This window comes from Odontomachus brunneus, unplaced genomic scaffold, assembly GCF_010583005.1.
Source record: "Odontomachus brunneus isolate Ranch 3 - 2012 unplaced genomic scaffold, Obru_v1 Obru_scaffold_185, whole genome shotgun sequence".
NCBI classification, from domain to species: domain Eukaryota; kingdom Metazoa; phylum Arthropoda; class Insecta; order Hymenoptera; family Formicidae; genus Odontomachus; species Odontomachus brunneus.
The window spans coordinates 284,814-299,278 of NW_022639635.1; the positions used below are offsets into that span (position 1 = coordinate 284,814).

The window sequence follows — 14,465 nt, forward strand, 5'->3', positions numbered from 1 at the left end:
AGAACAAATCTCTTTAGTAAAGACTGCCGAACTTTGGAAATGGCAAGACTCACCTTTTGTCTGGAGGGATACTGAAACAATACTCTAAGAAATTCGTCAAATAATCCTTGTCGTAGTTTGCACAGAAAAGTTAAAAGATCTTTCTTAGAAACGTTTCTAATACCATGTTCGTGAGGTACAGGATCGCAATATGTATACAGTTCTTGAAACTGTTGTTTTGTAATGGGTGCTATAGATTTAAACTCATCCTCCGTAAAACTGTTTTCATCTTCATAATGATTCTTATTGTTTGCTACATTACGAAGAGCTTGTAAGAACACTTGCAGTTGTTGTCCTTTTATTACAAATGGCCTATTGATAAATAGCAAGTCTGACAACAATAATGGTAAAATAAATCCACGATTATCCAAATGTCGGTCACAACATCTTATATATTCAGGAATATAAATATTTGTCAGAACAAAGACATTCACTCTGGATTCTAACGACAGTCGTCTAACATTTACAACGGAATTGCAAAATAAACAAGAATTATTTTGGGTTTGAGTAATAACGTTAAGTCGAAGGCATGTTGGATCATTTTCTATCTGTTCCATTTCATGTACAATAGATTTATTGCAATTAAAGCATAGTCGACTCTCATTATTTATATGAAGATACTCCTTACCCAGATTATCTCGTCTAGAAATAGCGATTTGTCTTTTAATTGCATTATCATCGCCGTTGATTCGTGCCATTTGTTGAATTTGAATAGCATTCTCGCAAACATAACAATGAATTCGACATCTGTAAGCCATGATAATATTTTATTATCAGACTGTGTATAGCGATAGCGATTATGGAGACAATATTGCACTTGTAATGCGTCGCAATGAAGGAAAAACGTTTAATATATTTTGAAAAAAATCGTTTAAAACAAAAAGTCAGAATTTTTGTTCGGAGATATTTTAATAATTTTTTTAATGTCGTTAAATAGAAAGAACAATAAAAACTCAGCAACACAGAAGCAGTTGGTGTTCTACAATCGTAGCATTCAGAATTTGGCTGTCTATATATATTAAACAACCGAAAGTAGCAGTCGATGCTTCTTCTTAGTTACGATACTTTTCGGCGTGCGAATGCGTGTCAAAGCATCTATTTGAACCAGCGCTGTCAAGGACGAGCACCAAACCGAGAGATTTTAAGGTATACGCCTATCGCTGCCCCACCACCACTAAACGACAGTCGACACTTAGCGACGGTAGCGCGGTCGCAGGAGCGGCCGTAACAAATACGATAGGAGCGCACTGTTCTCCGACTCTTTTTTATTATATTATATTAATTCTTTTTTTCGAAGTATTTCGATAATATTAAATAATATTATTAATCATGGTTAAGTATTAAATTATTTAATAACGATTTAACGAAAGATATGTATTCAGTATAGTTCCATAAAAACATAATAATTATATTAACAAAAAGTACAGTGATTTATATCATGACAATAGATTTCCACATCATTAAATAATTGTGTATCAATTAAAATCACTTATTTTATTTAGCCACACACGCACACACACACACACACACACACACACACACATAGCAGAGAGGATTTGGAGTCATTAAATACTGCGGGAGTGACGAACCGTCGGGTCCTTATCTCTGCTGACACACAAACATATACACACGAACGCGCACACACAGACACACACACACACAAGTGCGCGCGCGGGACCAGCTCCCTACCACGTCCATGTCGTTGGTCCTGGGTTATGCCAAGAGTAGGGATATATAATGTACTCGCAGATCCTAATTTTTCGTGTTTGACTGGCTGTAGCTCAAAAACTGTCCATTATTTAGCTTTGTGCCCATTACACTTTTTGTTCAGTAAGTCATAAACTACAACATATTAAAAAATTAGCCGATTTCACCGAGATCCAATTTCCTATATAATTTGTGCGGGGTCGTTTTATTACAGAATAATTCATTTTTATAAAAAATGTGTCTCTGTCTCTCCATCATTGTCTCTGTCTCTGTTTCTCTCTCTCCCTCTGTTATTCTTATTATTTAGTTTTATATATATATATACATTTAGTTATATACTATTTTAAAATATTATTTTCTATTTTTTAAATTTACGTTAACATATTTAATTTTATTATATTTTATTATATATTTCTTATTATTTATTATTTATTTATTTATTATTTTATTATTTATTATTTATTTATTTTATTATTTATTATTTATTTATTTTATTATTTATATTCCGACGTCTATACAGCCTATTTAATTTAATAAATTACGAGTCAGTAAATCGATAATTGTAATATATATCTCCTCTTTTCTTTTTCACCTTTTTATTCTCAGTGTATTTATTTTTCTTGCTGTTTTTCTTTTAATAGGTCAATATTTATGCATCTAGCTCTTTCTCTGTTTCCCCCCCCCCTCTCACTCTTCCTCTCCCTCTTCCCTCTTTCTCACACAATCTCTCCCTTTCTCTCTTTACAACACTGTCTCTTCCTTTCTGCCTAATAATGAAATGTAACGGTAACAACGTACTTTTTTTATGAATAACGAGTAATAATAATGAATTACTTTTAAAAAATAATTTTTCCTACTTTACTATCTTGCATTTCTCTATTTTCTATTTTCTTACTTCATTTCTATTTTCTCTTATTTATCTGTCTGTGTACTGTCTTCTCTCCTTATATTTTCTCTTTTTCTTCTCGCTTACTGTACTTTTTTTTTTTCTTCCTTTTTTCTTGTCTTGTTTAAAAATAATAAAAGTATAAACAACATAAAGAGTATCTTAGTTTTATATCCTTATAAATTATCCTATAATATATAAAGCAATACTTATTTTTTATTGCGGCAGACAAAGAAAATTTATTTATTTATTTATTTATTATCTATCCTTTTATTTATTCATTCTCTTACTCACTGATATATTCCTCTTGTCTTTCCATCTCGCTCTCTTATGGTTTTTTTAACGTCTTATCATTTATCTTCATTTTTTCTGTCTCCTCTTCATTTCTTCTCGTACATTCTCTACTTTCTTTCTTTCTTTTCTTTTCCTTTTCTTTTTCTTCCTCTTTTCCTTCCTCTTTTATCTTCTTATTATTTAATTTAGCTATAAAAAGTAAAAACGACACAAAGTATTCAAGTTTTACATCGTTATATTAATTATCACGGTAAACACACTTTGCAATTTTTAAAACTACTATACATTGAAAATATAACCTCGTTATAACCCTATTTTCATATACAAACTGTCAATCGACTTCGTCGTGATAACAGTTACAAGTCGGTAATCGTAACACTTTCGTCATCCCGCCATCTAACGAAGAACATAGTCAACGGACATTTCTATGGTGAGAAGATGTTTCTTACGCGTAAATTCATGATTTCAAACTTTGAGTTAAGATAGCTCAGCTTCTGGAGCACGTAGAGAAAAAATAAAGATAGTTTTGTGGAGTAATGTAAACCCAAGGAATCGATTAAGTCCCTTCGTCAGTTTACCCGTTATAGCCGAGAAATGAGAATCTAGCCTACATTTAAATAAAGCTGTCGCGTAATTATACATGGTAGGCGTTGCTTTGTGCTTGCACTTCGCAAAGTGTTACTTGATACCGATAGTTCGCGATACCAAAATATTAGACACGAAAACAAGAGGAAAAAATATTGATCATATATTTTCATAAATTGGATATTTTGAGGAAATTGAAATATGCGAGCACGATGTAGTTTCTTCATTTCGAAAAATATCGAGCGGTGGGAGGGAAAGAGAAATCAATATACTATTATTGCGTACAATAACACAGATATAATATAAATTTATTAAGTCGTCCTAGTAAATTGGTAGGGGCGCATATTGTGTGTGATGCTAATTAGAATAAATTTAGAATTTTGAAATGTGTGTGCCCTCTCTGCACGCACGACATTCTCAGACACGCAATTTTAATCACTGGTTATTCACATTATCGTAAATACATTTATTTTGCTACGGCATATTAAATCGCACAGGCGTTTACCGTTACAATAAATTTTTAATTAAATGAATATATCGCGCAATATAATAATAGTTATTTGCGCATAATTTGATCATGGAAACGTAATTAATATACAAATAGCCTATTAACGGTTTTTATTAGGTGTTGTTTTGCGATTTTTTTCCATGAGATGCGCCAGAACGTAATTTGCACATGGAAAAAAAGGTTTGTTGAATTAAAGGGTAACCATAGTTACCATAGTTACCATAGTTAAGCCATAGTTGAACTTTGAAAAAATCTAAAATATTTTTTTGCTTTATCACTAGTTTTGAATGTTAAAAATATGATACAAGTGGTTTAAAACCGATACGGGACCCCTAACATAGTCGTAGCGTCGACAAAAGCGGAGTATCTCCCTTCGCGTCACGAAGTAGCTGTGGCCGTTCGGAGGGACCACACCTCCTGTACGCTCGGCAAATATCGGGATCTATTCTTCTACTGTTTTCAATATTAGAAGAATAAAGAAGGCTACACGCAAAACTCTAACGAGAGCTTCAACGCTACTGTGTGGTCTATGGCTCCAAAAGTTTTTTCAAGTGGGAAAAATTATGGATATAACTGCAGATGTAGCTACATGCTATTATAACGATGGCTACAATAGCATAATGCAAATCATGCAAGTTTTGTACCTTAAAATTGGCCCCACTTGCTACAACTTCTGCATGGAGGCAGACGCACGCCGCATCAAGCTAGCTGAGCGCAGCATCACTGACCAAGCCAAAGAAGCCAGGAAGTCAATTTTATCAATGAAAAAAGAAGAACATGAGGTTGACGTGTCAGAGGAAGACTAATTGTATGGAGCAAGCATCGCCGATTAAAGGTAAATCTAAAAAATTAAACTGTATACACAAAAAACTAGTATCAAAACTTTAACTGCGTTTTTCTCGAAACACTGTTTTTAAAATCGGTAGGACAAATATCTCAGCCAATTTCCATCCGATTGATTTGAAATTTTAATACAATCTTCTCAGATATATTTCCCTTTCGAGTACGTAGTATTTTTTCGAAACGTTTGAAACTTTTTGCAGTAACCGTTTCTTTAACAAAATTTTAGTGAAAAAAATGAACTTTTTTCTCAATTACGTGCCAAATTGCAAAAAATTAGTATTTCTCTATAATCCTACGTACTCGAAAGGTTTAATGTATGTAGATAATAAAAATCTTTGCCTGATTATTCCAGATCAAACCAGACCAAGAAGTCCCACCGTTTTTTACGAAAAGAAAAACACGTCTCCGAAGAAATGCCAGTACGCCGCCATTTTGAAAAAAAAAAATAAAAATATGTTTGTATAGTTCGATAGTTATATAATATAGGCTTGCATTTGATTTTTCAATCAAATTAAATTTTCTACTTGTAAAAAATGCTCAAAATTAGATATCATTTTTCGGCCTCAGCCGTGGCGTTACCCCTTAACCAAATATCTGGTCGAATATGAACAATCCAGAAATTCCGATTGAAGTAACCCGAATTCTGTTTAAGTTAACAAGGTTTCTGGTTGACTTAAACAGAATTCGGGTTATTTCAACCGAAATTTCTGGATTGTTCATATTCGACCAGGTATTTGGTTAATTCAACCAAACCTTTTTTTCCGCATAAAAATTCAGTACATTGCGGTTATGTCATTTAGATAACATTTATTTAATGACTTAATTTGCTTTATTTGCAAAAACAGGGTTAAGCAGTCAATTGAGTGCTTTAATGACTAAATACTCACTCCTTATGTACGTGTTATCGGTTTATCGCGGAAGGGATGGATAATAGGCAGCAGAGAAGGAAAAGGGTGTTGGGAGAGTTCGGTGTGACGAAAATACATAACCGCGATGAGTTAAGAGTTACGATCAATTTACTTGAAACTTGCCGAGATAGTGAAATTCACTTACATTATTAAAGTTGCTAACTGTCTAACGTGTGAACTATCAATTGGCCACGACGCTACGATTCGTTGCATGTTATACATGCAAGAAATATTATATAATACGGACACTGATGTATAATTATTGATTGTACAATTATCTCAACAAACGTATCAATTGATTATATCCATATATTCATGTATCACTTCTTGCGGAACGGATAATTACTAGATTCGAAGATCAAGCAAAAAGATCATGTCAGAGAAAAAATGTGTATACTGACAAATAATCGGATAAAACTAACCAAGTCTTTAATTACATCAATTATAATATTGAGTCAAATTAAATAAAAATTAAATTCAACAATTTGAAAGAAAGAAATTTCAATTAAAAACTTTAATGAAAAGTAAAAGTTTAATAAAAACTAAAATATAGTTACATGGACGCTATAATTGGATATTTGCAAGATTTATTTAACTAGAAAAAAATTACAACAATTTCATCAAGATTGTTGAATAAGTTATAATATACAGAGTTCGAATACATGGCTTAACTGCCATCGATAGAATTTGCGCTGGCTACCTCACTCAATCGCAGATAAATTTTCATCAGAACGAGATATAAACGAGTTAGCTTCACTACTTGAAGCTTTATACAGAGTGTTCCAGACTCTCTCCCGCAATTTTTGTGGAAACGAATTGAAGTATAATACAAAAGTCCTATACCGTTTTGCAATATTCACAATAATAGTCGAAATATTAATTAATGAAAATTGGTAAATTTTCACACACGATATGGTAGATGAGCTGTGTAGATATGTTAATGTAGATATGTATTGTGGTATGCTTGTAAAACTCTTTATCATTTTGTATATAAAAACATAGATTTTTAATTATTAATGAAAGAATATTGTTATATATTTATACGTGACAATACATACATTTTTTTAATTAATATCTAAAAATCTATATAGTCGTTTGCAAAATAATAGAGGACTTTTTTATTCAGTTTAATCTAATATATAAACATACAACGGCAGACGGCGCCACTACAGCTTATCTGCCATATCGCGCGTGATTAGTCACCAATCTCCTTTAATTAATATCTCGAAATTTATTGTGAATATCGCAAAAATGTGGGACTTTTATATTTATCTCAATCCGTCTTATGTTCTCACAAAAATTGCGGAAGAGAATCTGAGACATCCTATATGGGATGTAAAAGAAACTGTATAGACCATATATACTGCTTGAAACCTGCTTGATCCTTTTTTGGAATTTGTTGACAATGCTTGCATCTTCAATTGTCAGCTATTATGTTTCTTCTTGTTAAGCCTAAATCGTTAATTTTTTTATAATAAACTAGATAGACACTGTTTAAATTAATAATTTGTTACGATACATATCACCTAGAAGAGAAGTTTAATAAAATATTACATTTATTCTTTTTAATAATGTCTGTGCTCACTTAACCCGGAAGAAAAATTGAGTTAAATATTTTACCGGAATTTAAAAGAGGGCTTGTAAAAGCCCTAGATAGTTTTCCCCATTTTTGTCTAAGCACCATTTAGGCAAGCCCGAATAGGCTCTGTACAGAGATATAACGCTTTTGTAAGTCAGGACCCGATTTATAAATCTGACGAGGCCCTATTTTAGCACGCCTATGTAGACTCTATCTAGACACACCTAAATAGAAAAAAATATTCTTGTATGAATACGTACTACTTTTTTTCTAATAGAAACTATTCGTATAGGTTCACAGCGCGCACGCTTGCTGATTTTTATTTGAAAACTTTAGATTACTTGATTCCAATGCTACATCACATTTAAAAATTGTCACTTGATACTGGTGGGGGACTCGAACCTGGATTCTGCTTGAGGCACCTCTGGATTATGAATCTGTTGCCTTAGACACTACGCCACTTCTTCAATCGATATAAGCTTTTTACATTTTGTCCATATGTGTTGTGATTAACACAGTAATATAATTTTTTCATAATATAACTTAATAAAATGATATAATTTTAATAAAAATTATATTTTTCGTACTTTTATTGTTAATTTAACCCTTAGCTAATAAAGTGAGGTCTACAAAATCCCGCACTTCCATTTCCTTATTTTTAAATTTTTATAGTAAAATTTTTTTATTGTTAATTATTATTAAATAAATAAAGTCATAAAATACTATAAACTTTGAGTAATTGTAAAGGAATACAATTAAAAGAAGGAAAAGTCCACCGTACCATATAAGATTTCATTAAATTAATTTTGATTTTGATAAAATGTTTCACAAATATTTCTAAATTATTTCAATGTTATATTTCAATATAATTTTCAAGTTATTTTTTGAAAAGCTTGCTGTGTGGAACCCTATGTGGACACGCCTTATTTGGAAAACTGTATTTTTGAGAACCAAAATCAGATATTTTGGTTTTATTTCAAACTTATATGAATTTTACTTCAGTCTAAGACTGTAAACTAAAATTCTGTAAGACTTTAAACTATTTCAAGAATTAAATAAACGAGACCCTGACTAAATTATATAAGTACATGTCTTGTGTTGATGTCTACAGACATCCACATCTGTGCCTATTTTGGACCTATTTACGAATTTTCCTTTAGAAATCCTTTTGCTTGGCCACAAGCCTGTGTAGACTTAACGATGGCAGGACTTATTAAGGGCATCTCCAACAGCGCCAGTCAGCACATGGATATCCTATGGATATCTATAAGATGTCCTTTATGGATATTGAGGATATCCATAAGCCATCCGTTTTACATCCTTCGGACGTTCAACAGACGTTTATGGGATATCCGTTTATGAAATTGGAAGACATGCTAAAGTCCCCGACATATCCACAGGCTATCCGATGGACATATAAAAGTAGCATCCGGATTTATAATTTACAAGATAATTTTATAATTTGTAAATTAAAAGGATAAAACATATATATCCAGACAGCACAAAATATTTATAAAATATTTACAAAATATTTAAAAGATTTATTTGAATATTTTATAAATATTTATCAAAATATTTCATAAATATTTTTATGACCTTAGCTTCAATAGGTCATAAATATTTATCATAAATATTATCAGGACTTTGAATAAGTTCTCTCTATTTTCTAACAGCGTTACAATGCGTGTAGTTTAAGATGGTAACGCATCTATAAGTAAGTACTATAAGCAAGCTTGAAATTCAGTGTATATCATTTCGCCGAAGTATAAACAACTTTTTTTTCATAGTGTTAAACATGTCGAATTTCGTGACAAAAAAAGAGTATTTGCGGGGAATTTTACTGCACTACATTATTCAAAAAAAATCTGTAGCTGAAGCACACAGAATTCTTGTTGAGACTTACGGCGACCATGCTCTGTCAAAAACAACATGCAGAGATTGGTTTAGACGCTTCAAAAATAATGATTTTGAAGATGTTAAAGATAAAAAACGCTCTGGCGCACCGAAAAAGTTTGAAGACGAAGAATTGAAGGCATTACTTTATGAAGACTCATGTCAGACGCTAGTTGAACTTGCAGAATCATTAGAAGTTGATCACACAACAGTTTCGAAACTTTTGAAAGTATTAGGAATGATTCAAAAGCAAGAACATTGGGTGCCGTACGAGTTGAAGCCGAGAGACGTCGAACGGCGTCTTTTCACATGTAAACAGCTGCTTCAACGACAGGAAAGGAAAGATTTTTAGCATCGTATCGTGACTGGCGATGAAAAATGGGTACACTACGATAACCCTAAGCGTAGAACATCATGGGGTAAACCCGACCATGCATCAACATCGTCGGCAAAGCCGAATATCCATGGTTCGAAGCTTCTGCTCTGCATTTGTTGGGATCAGCTGAGTGTAGTTTATTATGAACTGCTCAAACCAAACGAAACCATCACGGGAGATCGCTATCGACTACAATTGATGCGTTTGAGCCGAGCATTGAAGGAAAAACGGCCGCTATACGAGCAGAAACACGATAAAGTGATTTTGCAACATGACAACGCTCGGCCACATGTTGCACAACCGGTGAAAACCTACTTGGAAATGCTTAAATGGGAAGTCCTATCCCACCCGCCGTATTCACCAGACATTGCTCCTTCCGATTATTACTTGTTCCGATCGATGGCACATGGCCTGGCTGAGCAGCACTTCCATTTTTATGAAGATGCCAAAAAATGGGTCGACTCTTGGATAGCCTCAAAAGACGTATCGTTTTTCCGACGTAGAATTCAAATGCTGCCAGAAAGATAGGAAAAAGTAGTGGCTAGTGATGGACAATACTTTCAGTGACATATTTTTTACGACTTGTTTTAAATAAAACATTAATTTTCACGAAAAATCAGCGAGAACTTATTCAAGGTCCTAATAAAAATTTTTTTTCAACTTACATAGAATCATCAATTCCTAGCTCATATAAAAGACGTTCTGCTGAAGAAACTGTCTCCAAAATATCGATTTCATTTTATCGACGAAGCATTCTTTGGATGCGCGTGTTCGTCTGCGCTCTCTTCCCGAGCAAAAATTGAATTTAGTGATTGTCTAGTAATGAAAAGTTGTCACAGAAAAGTTGGATCTTACATCGCTATTAGCTAGTAATACTTACTAGCTACTAGCTAGGAATGTAACGCTCACTTTTCCTAATGGCTGTACTAGAAAAATTAGCTAGTAGGTAGATACAAAAAAATAACTTGTAACTATCTAGCCTGCACTAGACAGTGAGTAGATAGCAAAAACGAAAAAATTATTTCTTTTCGATAATTTCCTTTTTTCTCACTCTCTTTAGGAGAGATGATCCAATGGAGTTTGGTTTCCTGTAATTTTTCTTCATTATGTATTATTTCCATTCTATTAGAAATAATTCATTTTATACTTCGGGACTTGAACCTGAAGACCTCTATAGCTCTTGAGTCTGGCACTTTACCTGCTAGACCACTACTATAGTCGGTAGTAGACGTTTTATATTAGCTACATATGATTTACTCAACGCCGTTTTATCTAATGTCTAGATGAAAAAAATTACACAGTGACGAGATGGAAGATTCAGTAAATCCTGAATAGAAATTGAATATCAAACGCTGTCTAGCAATGTACTGTAAATCCAGAATAAAAATTAGATGTCGAAACTGTCTATCCACTAGATAGTAAATTTGTGTATTACATCGTCATTATCTATACATAAATTTACTATCTAATGGGTAGACAGTTCTGATATCCAATTTTTTTTCAAGATTTATCGATGATTTTCTATCTCGTTATTGTGTAATCTTTTTCGTCTAAGCACTGTCTATGTAAATGATATAGCTACAGTTCTGATGTCCAATCTCTACTCAGGATATATCGATGATTTTTTATCTCGTTATTATGTCATCCTTTTCGTCTAGTCATTATTTATGTAATTGGTGTAAATACTAAATAGTTCTGACGTCCAATTTCTATTCAAGAGTTACCGATGATTTTCTATCTCGTTACTGTATAATTTTATTCATCTAACCACTATCTGTGTAATTGATATAGTTACTAGACAGTTCTAATATCCAATTTCTATTCAGGATTTACCGATAATTTTCTATCTCGTTACTGTATAATTTTATTCATCTAACCACTATCTGTGTAATTGATATAGTTACTAGACAGTTCTAATATCCAATTTCTATTCAGGATTTACCGATAATTTTCTATCTCGTTACTGTATAATTTTATTCATCTAACCACTATCTGTGTAATTGATATAGTTACTAGACAGTTCTAATATCCAATTTCTATTCAGGATTTACCGATAATTTTCTATCTCGTTACTGTATAATTTTATTCATCTAACCACTATCTGTGTAATTGATATAGTTACTAGACAGTTCTAATATCCAATTTCTATTCAGGATTTACCGATAATTTTCTATCTCGTTACTGTATAATTTTATTCATCTAACCACTATCTGTGTAATTGATATAGTTACTAGACAGTTCTAATATCCAATTTCTATTCAGGATTTACCGATAATTTTCTATCTCGTTACTGTGTAATATTTTCCATCTAGCCACTATTTATATAATTGGTAGTCCTGACATTCAAAATACTGAATAAGAATATTTAACCAGTCACGAGCTAGTGAAAACTTATCTAGTCATTACTGTCTAGCTACTAGTCTTGAAATCTGCTCTACTAGATATATTTTTGCTCGAATTGTCGGAGATCCGTATGTGCTCCGCATCCTACCTACTAGCATAATCATGAATGTATCGTCCGAGAAACGAAGCGCTTCGACGCGCACATGCTTATGAACTCAGATCTCCATGAATTTTCTTCGAATAAACTTGAAATTTTAAGGGAATATTTTTAAGATAATGAACTTTAAAGAATGTAATTTTTGAAAAATCGAAAATTTCAAAATTTCTGACTGCACATAACCTCTTAAGTAAGTCTTAAGAGAGACTTAAGTAAGTCTCTCTCTTCTTTCTCTCTCTCTTTGCGTCCAATACAATACCATTGCCATAATTTAAAGCTAATCCTGCAAACTCGCTATACGTTAGTTTAGATAACTACACACTCATAAATATATCTGTATGTATCTGTCTCTTACGTAAATATATATCTTGTGCCTCGGGCAAAGTTCGTAACTGTACGATATATTGGCCTGGATTCGTTTAGAGAGAGATAATAAGATTTATTATCATCCATCACCCGACCTTCATCAAACTTCCATGTCTCCGCCTATCCTTCGTAACCCTCCTCTGATCAGGGTACTAATATATCTGCCACGCTTTCGGCGATTTGCTCCCTTAGACCGTGCCGATGATGGAGACAAATCATATACTTATAAGATAGACTGTGTATTGCTACAGAAGGGATAAAGTCAACATTGTTAAGAGAGAGCAATAGAGTAAGATGCTTTCCTTGTCTAATTATCTAGTTGTTGGCGAGAACGAAGAAAGAAATTGTATGATCAATCCTCTCTTTTATTTCTTCTACTTCGCTTTCTCCTCGAGTATTGTGTAACGGAGAAAAAGTTTGATTTAGCATATTTTTGTCCTTTAATCTTATCATCTTGTGAGAATACGCAGTATATTCTAAAAATCTATAGGACAAATAAGAATCGTCGCATATATCTTGCTAGTTGATGATACTATTTATTGTACATTTCATGACACTGGCGAAGCTTCGATTTTATGGTTTATGGATGGGCACGCTGATCCGTTTGACTGATCCTACCGATTTGTCGAATACGAAACAGCCGCATTAAAGTTAACGACGTCGTTCGCGTTTAATCGCTGTCGTTGCCGCTAACCAGAAATCAGAGGAGGCTCATTCCCCCGTGGTCGTGTGTGATTTTCCTGCTAAACACGAAGTTTCCATAGCGCGTAGCAACGACCAGATTGTGCTAGATTAAATTCTCGCTCGCCGCCGCGAAAAAGTATATAGTCAAGTATTTTCCATAATGTAAATTTCAAAAGAAATTTAACGAGAACAATGAATTGCGTTTTCGTTAAAAAAAAAAAACAAGACATGTTAAGCGATTTCGCACACATATTCGTCCCAACTAGTCATAATGTGTTCGGAATCAGACAAAAAAGAATTCACGCTGCTCAAACCGAAAACCATATCTAATAGCCATAATTTTCAACGAAGGGTGAAAGATCTTTTTAATTACTTATGATTTACAAACAATGATTTAAATTTATAAAACTATAAACACAATGCTGAATATTTACAATTAAAACTTTGTGTCGAAAATTACGTCTTTTCGGGCTTAAGTTCCATGAACGGTGGGAATCTTAAAAAATACAGTTAAGAAAATTGTAATCTTAATGAAAAATGTTTTACAAAATGTTAGAAAAATTGAAATTTACGATATAATTTTATTTTTTATTTTATTATTTCAAATAATTTTTGCATATGAATCTGTTCAAATTTTCTGCAGCTTATTCTTTGATATAAATTAATAACAAAGTTCTACAAATGTTATATCCAGATAGATGTTATATCCAAATGTTATACAATATTTACAAAATATTTTAGAATCATAAATATTAAATACTTTATAAATATTAAAATGCCCTAGATTTTCAGATGTAAAAAGGATTATAATAAATATTTAAAGATATTCAAGAACATAAATGAAAAACATTTTTCATGAATACTTTTATGGGAAAGTTTATAATTTACAAAAAACTTATGATAAATATTTTTTCATAAATATTTTTAAATGTTTATAATCTTTTTGATACCTGAAAACCGGGTATCAGAATATATTTATAAATTATTTAATATCTATATTTCTAAAATATTTTGTAAATATTGTATACTGTCTGGGTAATATAGACGTATATAGAAGATATTCGAATCTGTGTATATACTTTTAACAAAAATGGATATTCGAAATCTTCACGTAATTAAAGAGCGAATAAAAATTTATATATAATGTGTGTTACATAAAATAATATTGAAACACATTGATTCCAAATTGCAAAATTGTTAATCATTTTGTTTTGAAAATGCTGCAGTAAAAAATTTCAAACTGGAAATTTCCAGTAATGTATAAAATATATGTATTATTCTCCCTTTCTCTCTCCCC

General features: G+C 32.3%; 2 protein-coding genes across 2 annotated transcripts in view; both read right to left on the reverse strand.

The window, feature by feature from the left end:
• Window positions 1–1,586, reverse strand: part of LOC116851665 — a 2,354-nt gene extending 768 nt beyond the window's left edge. The window contains exon 1 of the mRNA XM_032831317.1: window positions 8–1,586. Coding sequence (XP_032687208.1) covers window positions 8–797 — 790 coding nt within the window. The 5' untranslated portion in view covers window positions 798–1,586. The remainder of the gene's footprint in view (window positions 1–7) is intronic.
• The window catches only part of LOC116851666 (tachykinin-like peptides receptor 99D), a 372,095-nt gene that overhangs the window by 250,222 nt on the left and 107,408 nt on the right, over window positions 1–14,465 (reverse strand). The window lies entirely within an intron of this gene.